This window comes from Habropoda laboriosa, unplaced genomic scaffold (assembly GCF_001263275.1).
Source record: "Habropoda laboriosa isolate 0110345459 unplaced genomic scaffold, ASM126327v1 scaffold440, whole genome shotgun sequence".
NCBI classification, from domain to species: Eukaryota; Metazoa; Arthropoda; class Insecta; order Hymenoptera; family Apidae; genus Habropoda; species Habropoda laboriosa.
Genome location: NW_017100710.1, coordinates 249,326 through 264,799, shown reverse-complemented (window position 1 = coordinate 264,799; position 15,474 = coordinate 249,326). Strand labels below are relative to the sequence as shown.

The 15,474-nt window shown below is 35.8% G+C and overlaps 1 protein-coding gene across 1 annotated transcript in view; it reads left to right on the top strand.

Annotated features, from left to right (window-relative positions):
- The window catches only part of LOC108577029 (calcitonin gene-related peptide type 1 receptor-like), a 213,834-nt gene that overhangs the window by 187,988 nt on the left and 10,372 nt on the right, over positions 1-15,474 (top strand). Inside the window, exon 6 of the mRNA XM_017940112.1 lies at positions 6,352-6,458. Within this exon, the coding sequence (XP_017795601.1) occupies positions 6,352-6,458 (107 nt within the window). The remainder of the gene's footprint in view (positions 1-6,351; positions 6,459-15,474) is intronic.

Sequence of the window (15,474 nt, the reverse complement as noted above, 5' to 3'; positions counted from 1 at the left end):
TCTATTACCTCCCCTATATCGTTGCAACAATTGAATCAAGCCATAATAAAAGTGCGTTCGTCGAATTGTCCGACGATACATTCCCCCGTGGTGATACGTTTTTATGACGTAACAACGGAAACCGAGGAAAGAAGGGAGCGAGGAATCCTTGCAAGAGGATCATCCTGGCAATTGACGATCGACCTCGAACTGTTTCGAGGTGAATTTAAGCGTCGAACAGTCGGACTTGGCGACAACTTGCACTTATATACACTTCAACGTTGCAATGGCCGTCTTCTCGATCGTGGGCAACTGTATCGATTTAAGGATGAACGCGGCAAACTCCGGGAACAGCTTCCAACTTTGGAAATTGAACGTGAGACAAGAAGTTACGAGATCGCGAGTTGACCACGTTACGACATTGTTTGCCGACTTTCTTTCTTCTTCTTCGTTTCTGTCGATGTTGATAATTCCTTGGAGTGACTTCAATTCCGTGTTCAATTGAAACTTTCTAAGCCGCAATGTTTCAAGTGTTAAGAAGTCAACTTTTCTTGGAAAGATATGGAAACGAAGGGATGTGTTGTGTTTAACTGTTGTGCAATTAGTATTTTCAGGAAGATAATGTACAGGTGTAAATGAGCATTTTCAGAATTTATTGGTGTAAAATAATTTTTCTACCAATGATCATTTTTATTTAAAGAGTTTTTCAACTAATGATAACTTTTATTTAAAGAGTTTTCAAACTGATAGTAATTCTTATTTATCGAGTTTTTAAACTGATAATAATTCTTATTTAAAGAATTTTTCTTCTCCTTCTGGCGTGCCAGGATCGCTCTAATACGGTTTCAATTTAAGCTTAAATTAAAAAATTAAAAATTAAACGATATTACAGCGTTGCGTTAAAATTTTAAATATAATTTACGTAGAATTGATATCTACCAACAACGTAATCTTAGCTTCGAAAAGTTTGGCACTTAAAATTACGTATAGAACCCTTTAATTTCGTTTCGGGTTGTTTCTTGAGATTTTTAACACGGAGCATGATCGACAAAGAAGTAGATTTTTTAGACGATTTTGTATGATTTTTGTTGAAGAAGCAAAGCATAAATAATATCGATGATAATTTACTTGCTGAACAACTTTATTGCGACGATAAGGATGGCAATGAAAAATGTTAATTTATGGTGGAAAGTAAAATATCAAGGTAACAGCGGGTCCTTGATGCGGTTGCACGTACGTTCTCGTGCAAGTGCTTTTAGAAGTACAGCTTTTCACTGGCTTTACGAGTCCCTTGCATCTTTTTCCATCCTCAACGTTCTTTGCCATCATCTGTGTCGCCGATAGATGCCACACGTTCCTTGCTTCGCGGTTAAGCACGACTTTTATACGTGTACATGCGTGTTTCTGAATAAAATACGAGAAAAGGCGGGAAAATATGAAAACTATTCCCTAAGCTTCAATTGTTAAATTCAATGGACCGATGATTAAATTCAACTTTATTATTTAATTAGTGCAGTTCTTGTTAATTGTGACACTTATTTTTCTGGTGACAGTCTAATAAGACGTGAAGAGATGAAAGATGCCTAAATATTCTTGAATATACAGTATATTTAAATTGCATTTAATACCATATTGTAACATGGTCAAATTTCCGCTGTCAAATTGTCGCTAATTACGAGGCAATAACATTCTCGATAATTCACAACAATACCCTTATCCTTAGCTCTCGTAATTGTACAAGAATATTTAGGTTTTCATTGAATTCTTGTAGCCTGCATTTATTATTTACTATTTTTATCTGATTTTATTTATTATTTATTTTTCTTATATGTTTTACCAATCGAAATAACTCTGCTTCGATGGGGTCATGCTTACCAAAGCCAAAAGTCAATTTAAAAAACTAATTAGCAGATTGAATGGTAAATACTAAAATGAATAACTGAAAAACAACACGTACATACATATATCTGATGTGTTGAAAGGGGCGAAGAGTAGAATAAATCTTGACTTAAACAAAATCTTAGAATTAGGCTCTAATTTAAACTAATTAATTTATCATTATTTTGATGGAACCATCGTAATAAGATAAAAAGTAAAAATTCGAAATTTCATAAGACATTGTATCTATTAAAAGACACTTCCTTGTGGAAGCACTTCGTTTAAACACGAAAATTTGTAATTTAATTCTGGAAAAAAATTTGCCACGGCGAAAGTATTCTCATTCACGCTCCATAATGATTTTCCTTTTTCATTATAAAAATTGAGGAATTGAGTTTCGCGCGAAACTTTATTAACAACGCCCTGTCAATATGAAAAGACTAACTATCCACGCTCCTTTGAACATATTTTTGCCTTTCAACGTCGTGAATATTGCCTACCCGTCGTAACAATAAAATTCGTATCTATTGAATTGAAATGAATTTTTCGTATCAGTCGTATCGTGATTCTAATAAATTTCCAAACTTCTCATAGATGTTCGATGCTTCCAAATTTACATACAATGACGTACAACAATTTTCCATCTAGACAATTTATCATTCTATCTGTTATTTCTTTCTCTAGCAATTTTTGTATAAGCCACTTCAGCAAATTATCTTCAACAAACATAAAATAATATAAAAATATAATTTTTGGTATGTGTCCATTTGTTGTATCACTTTCTCTTACACAAAATTAAAGATTTTCTTAAACTCAATATTCTAGAGAACAGAGATAAATTTGATTAGGACACTTTTACGCATTTCTGCACATTCGTCGTTCATTTGCAAATGTTTTCACATTCGTCAAAAATGAAAAATGGCTTGCGGACCACGTTCTTACCGTGAAAATCGTGAAAATACGTGATCTGCAACGTCGATTCGCGGAATTCGATTCAATCCGTACGCGACCACGATTTTCCGCACGTTCTTCCTGAATTTCTAAAAAAAAAATGAAAAAAATAAATGGAGCACACTGTTCTATACGAACAGTTCAAAAAAGAAAAGGGAGAAAAGCTTCATTGGCTGAATGTCGAGTCGAAAATCAAAGTTTTCATTGCTGTGTCTTTTGTGTGTGGAGAAAAAAGGGTTGAAACGAAGCTCGAAGTAAAGTCTTTGTGTAAGACAGCGGCATGGGTGAATTTTTATTGTCTCTTTCGATTTCCTCCCTTTCCCTTGTAATTTTTTTTCGCTAACACTGAGTGAGCTTTGCGGGATGAAAATCGGATTACTTGATGAATATGCAAGGGAATCCGTGGTTTCCATATTTCCGTATATATTAGGTGTACAAATTAATTCGTGGCCCTTGCGATTAATCAGCTGTAACTTTACTTTGAATTGAACCTTTTTTCCCGCTGTGTTAGGGAAGTTGCTTCTATTAGCAAAACAAAACGCCTATCGGACTCGATGCGACTAATGACATAACCTAAGAAACAGTGGAGAACACTATGTCGTCGGATAAACAGCGTATTAGACACTGCATCCTTTTTGCATTTCAACTTAGAAAAAGTGCTCTTGAAGCGACTGGTCTTTGGGATAGGAAATTGTGCCTCGTGCGGCTTATTCCCCAGACTTAGCTCCGTCAGACTGTTATCTCTTTCGTTCACTTCAGCACCATCTAACCGATTCAAAATTCAAAGCATACGAAGATGTCAGTAACAGCATTTCTGATTTTATACGTTCGAAACCGCCGTCATTTTTTCGAAAGGGAATTCGCCAACTGCCTGAGAAATGGAATAAATGTATAGCAAGTGATGGAGATTATTTCCAAGACTGAACTGTATTTTGCTTCTTTTTTTTTTTAAATAAATAACAAATCCACGAAACAAGGTCCACGGATTAATTTGTACACCCAATACATTTAATTTGCAAACTTCACTTGTAAAAGTGCAAGAAAAGAATACACGGTTAAAGTATTTTTCCTATATTCCGAGATAAATAAGTATGATTTAACGAATTGTTAAAAAAGTTGTTATTATCTAAGAAATACCAAAACTGCAGTAAACAAGAGTACAAAAAAAGAGTGCAGTTATGACACAGACAAATCGAGCAATAATTGTATCGTCCAAAAAAAAGAGTACACATTTATTGAAAGTATTTCATTGAATTAAAAAAAGGGGAAATGTTGCAAAGAATAAAACGATATATGAACCAGAAATAAAAATGAAGCCCAGTGAAGTCGTACACATTCAAAAGCAGGAATAAATGGAAATACGAATAGAATTTTTGACAAATTTCCATGAAAAATTCACTTGGCAAAAAAAATGAATCAAACCTCGTTTTACAATTGCGCGTGTGATCTAATACTTTTGAGGAACGAGTAAAATAAAATACACGCGCGTTTGAAACAAACGTGTAACTCTCGTTCCTCGCGTACATTTTCGCGAAGTGTCGAGTACGAAGCACGCACGCAGAGTTTCCAATTTTCAATGCTCGTGCGTACCTCGCGCTGTCGGAATCTCGCGATACGAGACATTTATTTGCAGAAGCGAACGTAATCTACGATACCGTTGGTATTCTTCGATATCCTCTATTTTCCGTCTTGCTTCGTATTGGCGAGAGCGAGATACGATAAGGGTGAATGTTTCGCGGATTTCCTTGTGTCGCTCGATTCGACGTCCTCGATTCTCACGCGAATGTTGTTTTTCAGTCGTCTGCTTCTTGTACGTGAGATTCATTTTGTAAGAAATGTATTTATCTTTTGTTAATGTTTGAAGCAATTCAGGATGGATTGCGAAAGCGAATTATTCGAATTTCTTAAAATTAGTTAATAGTGTTTATTAAGAAACTATGAATTTTTCGAGAATTGTTAGCGCAAGAACAACCAGAGTTGAAAAGTAGTATACTTTTTCCCCTATTATTTCGGTATGCTACATAAAGAAATTAGAAAGATTAGTGAAAAAAGAAATTATTTCTCTGTTTCAACAAAAGTTGCTACACACTTGGAGAAAAGTATCTTAATTTCTGCAATTTAGGGTAAGAAATGTAAAATTCTGTGTTAAGTGTTAATGTGAATATATACATGCGATACTTTGCAATTTGAATTGTAATTATGTCAGTGTAATGAATTAACGCGCTAAATTCAAACTCCGTAAGAACGTTTCGCTAACAATTTTTTTCTTAAAAGACAATGTACTTTTTACAATTTGCCAATAGTAGACTGTTGGCAATTTTGGTTTATTCGAGGAAAACTGTGGAAAGCGTTGGGTAAACAAAAATAGTGATGATACTTGAAACGACGAGTAACAGGTATTCCATTCTGTTGAATTCGAGTATTGTTGAGTGAAAAACAAAAAATTGAGGACACAGAACAATGACACAGAATGAAAGGATTCAAAGTGGTCGCTGGAGGCTAGATTTAATTGAGAAAGATTAGAAATTTATGTTGGGTTATCGCGTAAGTTTGAAAAGTGAATGAGAAATCGCTGGGAATTAGGAAGATTAAAAGTGACGAAGGAGAATTAATAAAATTCAAAATTATTTCATAAAAAGTTTAGAAGATTTTTGTTATTCTAGCAGACAAATTCGTCGTTTCCTGCTGGTGATTTGAACAATTAACCGTTTTTTTTTTTTTACGCTAATCTGGTCACCCTTTTAGGTGAAATATTATTCTTAGGAAAAAGCTAATAATTGACAAAGCGAATAGGCTTCCACCACCTATTTGTTCCAGCTTATTTTTTCACTTTGAAGCAACGAAATTGTCTTGTTTGTCGCAGTAACTGTAGGAAAAGAAAAGTGTCAAGTGAAAGTGCAGGCAGTTGAGAAACGTCTTTTGTCATTCGCCAACGAGAAAACGAAAGAGAAGCAAGATAGATTTGATTCATTTTTCTTCTTCTTTGTTCTATACCGAGAAGAAAGCTCCGTTTTCTTCTCTTCTTCGTTCTTCTTCGAAAGTTACGTTAATTTTTTTTTTCGGAATTTAATTGTGCACTGAATGAGGTTATTCACATTTGAAAGCATCAAATGAATGCAGGAACTGAATAAATCACATTATGACGATTACAGGTTTAATATTGTAGCTTTATGTGCAGTTTTGCAAATTTGTATTGAAATACAATCGTATTAAGTAAGTTTTGCTATGTTTATTTTGAGTAATTCGTATGGTTTAGTAGAGAAACAACATAAGTCAAAATTTAAAGTAGAAATATCATAAATTACTATTGATAAAGAAAATTATATTACTGAAGGTTCGCATATTTCATAAAAATTTTGAAAACAACATTATTGTCGTTAATTTTTGAAAAACAAAATAGTCTTTTCTTACTTCTGAAAAGTTAATTAGAAGTGTTAGATGTATTAGAAGTATTATAATGAAACATTTATGTTTTTTATAGGAATTTGTACGTTGCGGTTGTATCAACAGATTCCTTTATTTAATTGAATTTATTTGTTTCAGTGAGAGCGCACAAATACTGCGAATCGAATGGTACCTGGTTTCGACATCCAGAGTCCCATCAAGTCTGGAGCAATTACACGACGTGTGTCAACTTAAAGGACCTCAGTGTAAGTGCATCGAACAGATATTTATTTGATATGAAATCTCCACTTTGTCAAATTTTACAGTACCTACTTGAATGAATGAAAATATTCGTCTAATTCTTTTTGTAAATACACGCATATGAGGTGAAAGTTTTCAGAGTATTGCAGATAGAGTCATCAGAGTGTTATGTAATAGATTGAGTCGTCACAGTGCTAGACAAGAGTCGTCAAAGTGTTTCAGATAGAGCCAGAGTTGCAGATAAAGTAATTAAAGTCTTATAGATGAGTAGTCGTCACAGTGTTGCAGATAGAGTCGGAGCGTTGTAAGAGTCATCAGAATGTTGTAGATAGAGTCCTCAGAGTGTTGCAGATAGAGTCGGAGCGTTGTAAGAATCATCAGAGTGTTGTAAGATAGTGTTGCATGCAGAGCTTTGTTGTATGATTGGTTTAAGTGTTGCCTGAGAGTTGTAAGAGTTATGGCGGTTGAAAAGGAAAGATACATTTCGTTCTTGACTTCCTACTGGACACGTCAGTAACACTATCTACGAAACCCATTCCTTGGACGTGGTTAAACTCAGCTTAAAAGTTGTATATATAGTAATAGCAGCCTTAACGAGGACTAACGAGAAAGGTTAATGTTAGTCCGTCCCTCTAGTGGCGAAACATAGGAAGTACCGCCACAGAGTGTTCCAAAGAGCGTTGTATAATTGGTTTAACAGTTACCTGAGTTGTCCAAAAGAGTTACGATTCATTTTACAATTGTCAGAGTCGCATAACAATTATCTTAGCATTGTAAATGATGTCAAATTAATATTACATTCATTTATCGTATTCTCTCAATGGTCACTACCGCAGGACATCATTATAAACAACATATTATACGAAAAACATTCTAACAATGTAGATCCTACAAATAGAACTCTAAAAAACTATTTCACAAAGGCAAACTGCGTATTACGGAAACGTGTTAAAGGAAAGACGGTGGTGTGATAGTGTCGTGATGAAGTCGCGAACGAAATCCGATCGTTTCTCGAGAAACGTACGTCGAATGGCGGAGGATTATTCAGTTGATAGTGATGTGATTTGAATGAGGGACTAAGGTCGGGGATCAAGGATGATGACAGTGTAAAGGTTGAAGGGAAAACGTGCCGGGTTGACAGTCCTGGTGTGTATATATATAACGCGTAATAAAGGTAGAACGTGCGATGGAACGAGAACCGGCGTACGAAGACAGAATAGAGGCTGTCACTGTGAAACGAAGTTGCGTAATAAATATGTGAAAATAGCCAGGTGGAGTGGCAACGAGTACGTAGAACCGTGAGAAATCCTCCTCTTCTATTTTTTTTTATTCCATTTTTTTAATTTTTCGTTCGAACGAAAAGAAAGAAATTGTCCCGTAAATTGGATGGTTCTTGAAAAAAAAAAAGAAAAAAGTAGATTGGACAGACGTTGAAACATCAGACGTGTAATGGAAAAGTTCCAAGATACCGAGTGGTGAAAATGAAATTACGAATTATTTGTTTCACTAGTTGAAGAATTATGACATTTCATTTCTCCTTTCCGAGAAGGTAATGTAATTGTTTCGCGAACGAGTATTATCTTAGAAATATTACAGAGGAGTGAAATTACGAGATACACATGTGCTCAGGTTGTTCGACGAAAAATATCGCGGTAATTACGTGAAACATGAAGGTTTGTCGTTAATTAATGCTCGATTGCTCGATAGGAAAACCTTTGTAATAACATGATTATCGAGAAACGATAATGGTATTACGTTATATGAGGAACAGCAACGTAATTATGTATTATCGCTGGAATTGTGCACGTAGATTATTATGTCAGTAATTCGATTCTATTCTTCTCGTTATTTTTCACATACATAGAGGGGTGGAAATAATTTCTTTCGTTGGAACCTGCACAGACGAAGTTTCCAGTAGAATGTTCCGCACATAGTCAGACGTACCAAAGTCTCTCAGAGAAACTACCGAAAGATATCGGTAAATTCTATTAAACACTTGTATATTTTTATTTATTATTTATTACTTATAATAAATTAATATTTTTCCTTAATTACCAAAATTTGCAAAAAATCTCCGTTACATTTTTCATATTATTTGTAAAAATTGTATATATATAATTTCTGAATTGTGTTTTTTGCAAACACATCCCGTTCGTAATAAAAGTAATCAGCTTTATATCTTCCGCCACTGCACAAAGGGAAAAAAAGGCGATCTTCCCTTACATCAAACGAGTTCTCAATTTTCCTTCTTTTTATCTCGCAGCCGTTCGAGCTCAGCCATCCGGAATTAATAAACGCAGATTAAGAAAAATCCATTCTCCGCCTGATCTACCGACTTTTCCCCCCGAAATCGATACAAATCGTAGAATTTACGAAGGAACGTTGTAACACAGAAATCGTGACCGCGACGAAAATAAAAGTAACCGAGGTACGAAGCGTATCATTTTCAACCCGAATCTTCTTGAATAATCCATTTACTTCGGTAAAATTTCTCAATGTTTCCCGCATAGCAACGCCACTTTTTCATGCTTATTCCCAGTTTCTTCCGTTTCCGCACGCAGAGGAAGATCAGATTTACACTTCCCGCGCTTTGCATATTTATGAACGACTGTTCACACATTTCGATGGATTCCTTGCATATTTATGCGTGAACGTTTTTGCATTCCTATCCTGCTCTCTCCGACCCTTTGAAACTTGTTTCTCTTCGCCAACAAAGTTACGGATGAACGATGAGAGGAAGGTGAAAGAAGACTGTTTACACGTAGCAAAAAGTGAAGGAAGAACAATTTTTCTCCAATGAAACACGAAGTAACGTGTTTTTTTTAAATTTTTCGTTATTATCGTGGAAGGAAGAAAATTCCCTTTCTTATTTACTCCTGTTACGAGATTCATGTTAGATTTTACGATTAAAAATTTTCTTAACGTTCGACACTTTTAGAGGTTAGGTTAGAATCGTATTGGTAGAAGTTCATGTAAGAAGCTAGAATGATTAACTCCACTGTTGGAAATTCTTCCAATCTTAGTATAAAAGCGCATGCTCGGTGCTTAACGCTTCGTAAATGAAAAAAATTTGTTGAATTTAATTCGACGGAGCTTGACACTTTTCTCTGAATTTCTTCGTCGATTCGTAAGATTGGGAAAGGTAGAAAGACGGTGGCCGGAGAAATATAAAGTAGCATGTATTATATTCGGGATTAGTAGGTTACCTCCCAACAGAGCACATCCCTTTCTTTATGGAAGATAAAAAAGATACTGACCCCGACCTCGTAATATTTTTTATCCAGATTAATAAACCAACGTGGTCCCACACGTGCACCGTACAGTGTGAGAAGGAGACTTCATTTTCGATATTAACAAAAAGTGTGGATGATATTTTACACGAAGTGCAAGATGGTTCGTGAAACTTCTATTATTTTCTTCCTTTCTCGACCCTCTGTGACCTGATTTTTCTTCGTTCACGGGAAGAAAAATTACGGTTGATTGCAATTTTTTACATTTCGATGGGAGAAGCAGGAATTAATAATTATTATAAAGAAATTTTCATGTAATGACGTTATGTAAAATAAAATTCAATAGTATAGCAATAAACAAATGAAATGAAACTTATAAAATGTCACATGGCGTTATAAAGGGTTAAACTATTTTTCAGTCAAACTTCCCTTTTTTACCATCAAACGGTAGTCACAAAAAGAAAAAATCTGAATGTACGAATTTTTTTTGCGAATATGGACGTGCATTCGGAGAATTTATATTAATTTCGCGACGAATGCTTGGATGACCGACGAAGAGTATCACTTGTCGTACTTAACGTCGGAATGAATTCAATTTCCACGGGACAAAGGGACAGTAAACGCAATTAGACGCCGCGGAAGTTGACGAAGTTCGTCCAGCTAGTGGCTGCAACTGCGATATAACTTCCGGTCCACGTTAATCCAATTGTCCATGCAGAGACCCTCTCGTACTCCATTAAACAGAAATCGAAGTTCGATACGCGTTCGAACGATCGTTTACGAATCTATACCGCGCTCGGAATCATTGGCCTCTCAAGGTCACTCCCCCCACCACCGATTCTACAACACGTGACTACACCTTTCGTTGTTTTGGATACAGTACTTAATTTTAACTTGAACCAATTTTCTTTGTGTTTGAAATAAGCATCGGCGATATTTTCAAAATTTTTGCAACTAATTTGACTAAATTCTAGAAAATTTTGGAAGTCTTTACGTTTGAATATAATTTAGATCCGTGGCAAAATCATTTTTTTATCATTCGCTATACTATATTTTTGAAAATTTTATCCTCGGGAAATAAGAAAGTTTTATCATCATATTGGTTCATTTCAACTGAAAACTATTTACAATTGTGAGAAAATCTGTCGAATTGGAATACAGTATCACGCAAGTGAAATATTGTGTTTATCGTTTATCGCGTATTTCACAGCATCGGGAAATTATTCTATTAAAACCGGGAATAGACGAACCAATAAATTTCAACGATGTAGCTAGAACAAGGGAACGAACATAATTTTCGAGCAGATTTCCCTGGAAACGCGAAATAGGGTCGTATCGTAAAGTGATATAGCTACTGGGAACAAATTTCGAAGTAATAGACCGAATCGAGAGGCGCTTATCTCAAGGAGCATAGCTTAGTACGAAAATTCTCGAGGGGTTGCATTCACGAATTGTGCCTGCATACTAATGAATAATGCATGAACTCAAGACGTACATACGTAATCTCGAGATATCGAAACACGTGTGTATGTACAATCTCATCGTCTGCCAAAAGACAAACAGACAATTACACGTCAAGTAGCTTATACGGCTGTTGCTGATTGCGTTACGCAAACTCAGACTCAATTCGTGCTTTTAATCGAACTTCTAATTCCGTGGAAACATCGTTTTGTTCATTAATGATTTCTTAATTACTTTTAATACAGTGTTAAATTAAACAGTGTCAAGATATCGTGAGCAATTTGCATTCGGCACTATCAGACTTAAAAATTGACGCTGATGTTATAGTTAAAATGCAAATTGATTACAAATATAATACATTCCTTTTTTTGTCGTGTCTTAATCATAATTTGCACCACGAGTGTGACTCGTCGTTGTAAGTCGAGGGATTATAAAAGAAGGATATTTGATCGATTAAACGCTTCTATTGTTCAACCATTTTCACTCTAATGGCACAGTTTTACGCTTCAAAGTTCTTTTTTGAAAAACTTTTCTCTTCTTCAAAATTTACCCCCGTTACTTTTTTTTCGAGAATTCTTTAACCATCGCAATGCAGGAAGTCAAAAACCATACAGCTGTGAATTTATCCTTTTTCCATATCTTGTACGATTTCGTAAATATTCGCGATAATATGAAAACCCATGATTTTTGTTTAGGTGTTTTCACCTCGAGGACCGTTTCATTGTTGAACCAAAAAATGGTTTAGTTATTAACGTCACTTAACCCCTTAACGCTCATATTTTTCTCAACTTGATGTGCTAAAAACAATCAATTTTATTTCTTTTAATTATTTCTTATTTGTATTTATTTATTTATAACGCTACGGCTTACATTTTCGCCATAGAATAGAAAGAACGGCGCAATATGAAAAGTGAAAGAAAATAATGAAACAAAATTGCACTTTTTGAAGGATTGGAGATTAAACTACATTTTTGCAAAGTTGCAAAGTTTTTTGAATCTTCAAATTACCAAACTTCCCTCGTTAACTTCACGTAAGTTACGTATCATAGAAATTCGCCCGTATAATAAATAAACGAATAAATAAATAAGCCGAAAATCAATGAAAACCCGTTCGACCAATGGAACATCGTAGAATGGAGGAAGCTGCAAAATTTTGTCCAGATCACCTCAGCGCATAGAGGGTAGTGTAACGTCGAAAACGCATTTCGTTTCAGCTCGATATCTCAATCCGTTCCCCAGATACAGTGACTCAAAGTTTGGTTGCGCGTGATCCAGAATGACGGTCGAAATTCCCGGAAACGCGGTGACCCACTTTCCCCCCACGGAAATACGCACGTCGCGTAGTACCAATAGTGAAAAACAGGTAAACGCCGAGCGAGCCGGAGAAGTCAGTCGGTGACCAGCGCACAGGTGGCGAGCTTAGGATAGGTCAGGGGGAACGAGTGCGAGCGAGAGGTCCGATTGCGCGAGAAGGACGGAGATAGGGAAACGTTGAAAATTACGTGTCGCTTAAAATCGCCGTATCTCGGTAACGAAATATCCCAGCGACGTGAAACAAAAAGTGTTGTAAAGTGAAAGGTATACAGTTCTTTACGGCGTTAATTATATCAAGCTGTAAGATGCACGAGCTTCTTGAGAGATTAATCAAAACTAAGTATCTGAAACGGTTCTTTCGTGTGTATTGAATCGTTTTTAGTCGAAGACTGAAGATAAAAACAGGCTGCAAATGCTAATATAATGCAAATTTCAAGAAAATAATTTCTCAGTTGTCGAAATTTTGTTCGTTAACCAAATATATCGAAACTTATCTTTTACATGGAGCACACTGTATTTTTTTTATAATCTTGTAATATTTTAAAGTCCTATTAATTAACCCTTTCGCGACTAGCACCAGTTATATCCAGCATCCACTAAATGCTTCACACTGGCTAACGCCGGGTATATTCCGCATCCACTAAATGCTTCACCCTGGCTAGCGCCGGTTATATCCGGTATCCACTAAATGCTTCACCCTGGCTAGCGCCGGTTATATCCGGTATCCACTAAATGCTTCACCCTGGCTAGCGCCGGTTATATCCGGTATCCACTAAATGCTTCACCCTGGCTAGCGCCGGTTATATCCGGTATCCACTAAATGCTTCACCCTGGCTAGCGCCGGTTATATCCGGCATCCACTAAGCGCGTCACATTGGCTCGCGCCTTGACAACTCAAAGTGAAGAATTATTTTAAAATACAGAACAAGGCCTCAACAACATTCCCTTTATCCGATACACCCTTAAGTCCTTTGCTGTTCCAACGAAATCTTCTAAGATTTGAAAAAACGCGTGACACTCTTAATGTGTATGGTGTGCAGTAATGGCACGACGACCCGTTCGTTAGTGGCGTACCGATGGCTGGTTCCGCCGTCGCGAAAGGGTTAATAAAAGAAAAGTTGCCCCAATATTGAACATGGCCATGACATTGCTGTTCCCTTTGTTCTTATACAGGGTGTCCCAGCAAAACGTGAACGTCTAAGTAGGTATCTCTTTTGTTTTTACTGATATTGAAGAATATTTAAGACACTCAACGAGTAATATTCAACACTACTACGATATTGCTATTCTTTTTGTTCTTATACAGGGTGTCCCAGCAAAACGTGGACACCTAAACATCTCTTCTGTTTTTAGTGTATTATGTAAGACATAATCTGAATAGTTTAAAGTAGAAAAAGTTTGTTTTCACCTGTATTTTTCAAAAGCGTATATTTTTTCTATACTATCGTATAGCGGGTGTTAAAATTCATTCGAGTGTCTCTGAGTTATGACATTAAGGTAACGTTGAATATCAAAAAAGTGACGAAATTCCACATCAGGAGACTTACAATTTCTGTACGCGTTTCAAGAACGAGAGTAAACCGTACTGTTACGGTTAAAAGATCGCTGTACTGAAAACTTCTGATCCAAAAGGGGTAATGCCTACTTTCGTGATGAAACTGAAGGAAATAAAATAGCAACGGTATCGATGATAAAATGGGAAATATGAAAATTGTTCTACCTCAGTCAAGAGATCGTATTCTTTTCCTCTGCACTTTACGTTTTTATAGAAAACCTGTTGTCATTTATATATACCTGTTATCCAGCCACTATCTGTTTTACCTACCTAGCCGCCATGTTTCTTTCAGTGTAGGCCGGTGCTCGTGTTTCTCGCATGTTTCCTCCATGATTTATTACTGCAAGTCTCTTTGCAAAATCTTCCCATCTCTCAGATGAATTCTTAACGATTTCTAACATGAGCCACTCAGGAGCCAAAGTGACTAACTCCGTCGAATTGAATTTACGTATTTTTCTTTATTTTGATATCTACTAAGATTAGAAGAATTTTAAACAGCGGAGTTAATCATTTTGGCTTCTGAGTGGCTCACATAGTAAATAGTCTCTAGGAAACACTTTAATAACCGAATAAATATAGCAAGATACGTATCCAAGTTGAGCTGTATTTATGTGTACGCATAAATATAAAAATGTCATAGTAATCTCTGAAAAGGAGTATTTCTCAATTTTAAAATGAGAAATTTTAAAAAATACACACCAGAAATTATATTTCTTTTCTTTTTGGTTCGGTAAATACTTTTTCTTAATGTTGGATGAAAGAGGAGCAGAGGAAATGCGTTTTATGCAACGAAGAATTAGGTAGTCTAGAAAGCGTTGGCTAGAAGAATGTAGAAGAGTTGAAAATGAAGGTATAAATAAGGTAGAAGGAAACAGTGGAAGGTGGAGATAACGAAGAAGTAACAGAATGGTTAAGGGGAAGAACGAGGAGGGAGTAAAACTGTCAGGGAAACAGAGGGGTAAATAGAGTTCTGGAATGTAAAAAAATTACCAAAGAGAGAGGATGTAAGAGAGATAAAAGACTAAGAAGGCACATCACCCAACTGATACACGTAGATCTTTATAAAGTTTAGTTGGCAGACAGAAAGTAATAAAAAAAAAGAAGAAAAATATACAGTGCCGACCATAAGTATTAGGAAACCTACTGTATTTATGCAAAATGTGTTATCACTGTCTTCTATTTGTGAACAATATGTATTATTTCCTCGTTTCGATTAACCCTTTGCAATCGTGTGGCGAGTGAGAAGCGACATTAAATAATCGTCACTTGGTAAATAATTAACGAAGACAGAGACCAGATCTATGGGCCTCCATAAATTTGTTCGCCACGGTGAAATAGAGAATACATTGAATATTTAAATAAAATAGTATACTTTATTTCTACGTTAGTTTGAAAAGATTTCAAAGATCCGATTTGCAAATCTTTTCTACAGCAAAATTACCTCCGAGTGCAAAGGGTTAA